Genomic DNA, 5,033 nt, shown 5'->3' with positions numbered 1-5,033 from the left:
TGCTCTGCTACGGCGGACGAGTATCACTGGGCTACCAACACCGACTACCGCGGCAGTGGCTTCGACTGGGGCCACCTGGCGGCCGCCGCCACCCACAGGGGGAGCCAGAAGGCTATGCAGGACACCTTCTACCTGAGCAACATGGTGCCCCAGAATCCTCATTTGAACCAGAAAGCCTGGAATAACCTGGAGAAATACTGCAGGAGTTTAACAAAGTACATCAAGAACGTATATGTCTGCACTGGCCCACTCTTCCTACCCAGGATGGAGGCAGATGGGAAGATGTACATCAAGTACCAGGTGATTAGCAAGAACCATGGGGCAGTCCCTACGCACTTCTTCAAAGTACTCATCCTAGAGAAGCTCAATGGAGAGATTGAGCTGCGCTCCTACCTGATGCCCCACAGCCCCGTGGAGGAGACAATCCCACTTGAACGTTTCCTGGTTCCTATTGAGAGAATCGAGCGGGCAGCCGGGCTGCTGTTCGTTCCTAACATCTTGAAAAGAACAAATCGTTTACAAGCCATCACGCCTGGACGCAACAGCTGAACTCACTCAGGGGATGGATGACAGAACATGCTGAGGTGAAGGCATCCAGTGGAAGGGACTTAACTGTAGTAATTATTTATCAGAGGTATGTATGGGCTCAAATTTATTCTTTTCCTGCCCCCCCCCCAGCTATTTTTTTTTTAAATGGTCTGGGAGCTTTTCATGGGCCTGCACTAATTAATAGGGTGGCCTGTTTCCTGAGGATGCAAATACCAAAGATGCTGTACCCTTGGCCCTAAAAATGGCTGCTGGAACTTAATAAAGTCAGTACAGTATTTAAAAAAAACCCTAAACCCCAACCTGCTAACAACCCTAACCACTCCCCCTACCCCTCAACCTTAACAACCCTCCCCCTAAACCTGACCCCAACCCTACCCCTAACCCCCTACCCCTAACCAACCCTGACCTTGACCCTAACCCCAAACCATAACCCCAACCCGTAACCCTAAACCCCAACCTCTTAACCCTAACCCCTACCCCTCTAAACCAGACCCCCCACCCTAAACCTTCACCCCTAAACTCTAACCCCGAAGTCCCCTAACCCTTAACCAGTAACCTTACCCCTAACCCCTAAACCTAACCAAGCCTAAGCCTTAACCTTAACCGTAACCCTCACCCCTACCCCCAAACCCAACCCCTAACCCTAAACCCCAACCTCAACGGCCCCTAACCCCAACCCCTAACCCACCCTAAACCCTTAACCCTACCCCCAGCCCTTGACCCTAAACCCTAACAACCCTACCCCTAAACCCCAACAAGAACCCCACCCTAACTCGTAACCCCAATCCTAAACCGGGGTCCCCAACGCATTGCCGTTTCTCAGCGGCATTTTGGTTGTGACACATCTTGTGGCTGCCGCTTCTGGTGGCAGGGTGTCTGACGCCCTGTTAAGGTTCCTTCCCCACTCTGAATGCTAGGGTACAGATGTGGGGACCTGCATGAAAACCTCCTAAGCTTACTTTTACCAGCTTAGGTTAAAACTTCTCCAAGGTACAAACTATTTTACCTTTTGCCCTTGGACTTTTGCTGCCACCACCAAACGTCTAACACTGGTTACTGAGAAAGAGTTCATCTTTCCCCCCAGAATCCTCCCAAATCTTACCCCTTTTTTCCTGGGGAGGTTTGATAAAAATCCTCACTAATTTGCATAGGTGACCACAGACCCAAACCCTTGGATCTTAAGAACAATGAAAAAGCATTCAGTTTCTTAAAAGAAGAATTTTAATAGAAGAAAAAGTAAAAAGAATCACCTCTGTAAAATCAGGATGGTAAATACCTTACAGGGTAATTAGATTCAAAACATAGAGAATCCCTCTAGGCAAAACCTTAAGTTACAAAAAGACACAAAAACAGGAATATCCATTCCATTCAGCACAGCTTATTTTCTCAGCCATTTAAAGAAAACAGAATCTAACGCATATCTAGCTAGACTACTTACTAAGTTCTAAGACTCCATTCCTGTTCTGTCCCCAGCCAAAGCATCACACAGGCTGACACAGACCCTTTGTTTCTCCCCCCCTCCAGCTTTGAAAGTATCTTGTCTCCTCATTGGTCATTGTGGTCAGGTGCCAGCGAGGTTATCCTAGCTTCTTAACCCTTTACAGGTGAAAGGGTTTTTCCTCTGGCCAGGAGGGATTTTAAAGGTGTTTACCCTTCCCTTTATATTTATGACACGCCCACTACAGTCTTTAGGGAATAGCAATATGCTATCCCCACAAGAAAGGTTGGGGACCACTGCCCTAAACCTGAACCCTACCCCAAACCTCACCTTCACCCCTAAACCCTAACCCTACCCCAAACCAAACCATACTCCAACCCTACCATTAACCCCTCCCCTGACCCCTATCCCCCCCCCCCCAAGATCCTCCACTCCCCCGGGCCCTGTCTACCCCCCCCACCCCACATATCCTCCACAGCCCAAGCGCCCTGTCCCCCGAACTCCCTTACTCCAGGCCTGCACAGACATCCCAGGCCCCGCCCCCACCTCCAGTGCTCGCGTGCTCACGCATCTCCTCGGTCCTTCTCCGAAGCCCAGCACAATTTTCCCTCCTCCCCGGACTGTGCAAGACCGGAACTGGCCTTTTGACACCAGCAGGCACCGCCATGATCGCGTACAGTGATAGATTCCGGAGCTGCGGCCCAATCAGAGCAAGGGGCTGTCTCGTAGTCTGGAGCCGCGACAAGGGTGTCACTTACACCAAGCCAATGAGCGAACAGGACAAGACACGCTCCTGTCCTCGCCGCCATCTTCTTGTACGCACCCCACCCCCGCCCCCAGAAGGGAATCATAGAATATCAGGGTTGGAAGGGACCTCAGGAGGTCATCTAGTCCAACCCCCTGCTCAAAGCAGGACCAGTCCCCAACGAAATCATCCCAGCCAGGGCTTTGTCAAGCCTGACCTTAAAAATATCTAAGGCTATAAGTGGGCGCGGCCATTTTCCTGTACGGAAAGTGCCTTTGTTTTTCTTATGTTACACATAATACCATTCCGCCAGTCAGCGGGACCCATGCGAGATTGTCCCGTCCCATGGGAGAAAGGTCGGGGCTGCTCTGTTGCCCCTTGAGGGAGAGGGCCAGACTGTTCCATTCCATGTATTTGGGGGGGAGGGGGAGGGTGCGGTTCCAGCCACCTATCGGGGGCACTAGACTGTTCTGTTCGCTCATGCTGGGCTGAAATTAAGCAACCTGGGCAGAGCGCTGTTCCCAATGAGCAGAGAGCCCCTGGCTCACATATAAACCTTAAGCCCTCTGCTGAGTAGGCTCAGAAAGGGGGAGAACACTGAATTAGGGCCAGGAGGGGTTCTGCCCCTGGAAATTGGACTCTCAGATAGACAAAACAGCAAAGTCCATACAGCTAAGGTGTGTAAATCCTCCTCCTCCTCCGGCTCAAATTGTTGACATTAAAAGCACGAGAAAACAAACAAAAAAACCCCAGCATTGCCGTAACATGGCACTGCTTTAATCAATGCAACACACCTGATTAAAAGAGCAATATTCATTAGCCCCAAAGCAGAGGGTCCTTCCTACCAGTCGGACACACTTAGCAGGTCATAGCCCCAGTATCTCCCCCAGCTTCCACGGTTTGATTTCTAAAAACAGCTGGGGAGCTAACCCCAGGCCAAGCCAGGGGAAGGAGTAAAGGGGAGCCAATCAAGGTAGCTCCACCTTTGATCCTTTAATAAAGGCTTAATTCCTGGAGACATGGCACCCCCACCCCATTGAGGCATATGGCCCTGTCTCATCCCACCCCACCTTCCATTCATGTAGCTCTTCTTGTTGGCTAACCTGCGCTTCATTAGCCATCTTTCCCTACATCCCAGGGTGTGCTACCTACTACAGAGCAGCAAGAAAGAACACATTTGGCTAAAACAAGCTTTTTTTCCCCTCACCTGCAGATTATAGTGATCTCAGCCCAAGCAGCCCTGGAATGCCATTCCTTCCGAGGACATGCTCAGTTGAGACATAATATTGACTTGGTGTCTAACAGAATGTAGTAAGAAGAGCATGGAATGGATTTTATTAACACTGTTGAGCTGCTTGTGAATGATTTTGTGACTACACACACCTGGGCGTGCACGCACACTGTGTGTGTATAATTCTCTGTTGCATTCTCTGGAAATTTTATTCAGAGACATTTTTGACTCCTTCTGAGTGCTTAAACAGCTACATCTAGCAACTTCTCAAGGTTTGTCTGGTGACTTCCTCCTACATGGAGTTGGCAGCACTGCTCAGGGGGTCAGGTGGAGACGATTGTTCCATTTAGGGAGAGGGGCTGGACTGGACCCGATGAGCTGCCATACAACATGGAGCTCTACACGGCTCAAACCTTTCCTAGCACAGCCCAAGCCTGCTTAGAGCGCACGCATGGCTTGAATAAAGCCGAGTGACAAGATGGCATCTGACAGCTATGTTTACACATGTGCTGCTCAGACTCTCCCAGAGAAGATGGCACTCCCGCTCGGCAGCCTATGGTGGGTACCTTTCGCGCCTGCGCAGTTTTGTTCCAACCATCAACAGGGCCTATTGCCCTATCCTGTGGCAGCTATTTCGGGCTCTCCACCGCCAGTCGCGTGTAAACTGTACAAAAATATGGCAGCCACTAATGGCTGTGTACGGAAGCAGGAATGGCCACTGGTGCACGCTCAGCAGAGCCCAGTCGTGCTTGCCGCAACTCACAGGGGAAAGCGGGACAGAGCCTACGCTCCTGAAGACGAACAGCTGTGACCTCCCCTCACAGACATGCAGCGGCCCTGCCCTTGAGTGGAGCTGGGGGGCATAACTGCCGGGGGCAGGAGAAGCTGGCAGTGGAATGGGGAGATTGAGCAGTTGGATGAACAGCAAAGAGGACCTCACACAGGGAGGGCCATGTCCAGAGTGACCTGGTTCTGGCTGATAACAATACAGCCAAGGCCCAGCTGATAGCCCACTGCACCCACCTTGCAGCTTGGACAGCTGGGTTTCCCCCCAAGTGCATGCAGCCAGC

General features: G+C 51.2%; 1 protein-coding gene across 1 annotated transcript; it reads left to right on the top strand.

The window, feature by feature from the left end:
- Positions 1-6: 6 nt before the first annotated feature.
- On the top strand, positions 7-826 carry LOC102946496 (endonuclease G, mitochondrial; the record flags this gene model as incomplete). Its single annotated transcript, XM_027831690.3, has 1 exon — positions 7-826. A coding segment is annotated over one exon (543 nt), but the record flags the coding sequence as incomplete, so codon positions are not given.
- Positions 827-5,033: the final 4,207 nt, after the last annotated feature.

Source organism: Chelonia mydas, chromosome 14 (genome assembly GCF_015237465.2).
Source record: "Chelonia mydas isolate rCheMyd1 chromosome 14, rCheMyd1.pri.v2, whole genome shotgun sequence".
NCBI classification, from domain to species: Eukaryota; Metazoa; Chordata; order Testudines; family Cheloniidae; genus Chelonia; species Chelonia mydas.
This window is presented reverse-complemented; position numbering and strand designations above follow the sequence as displayed.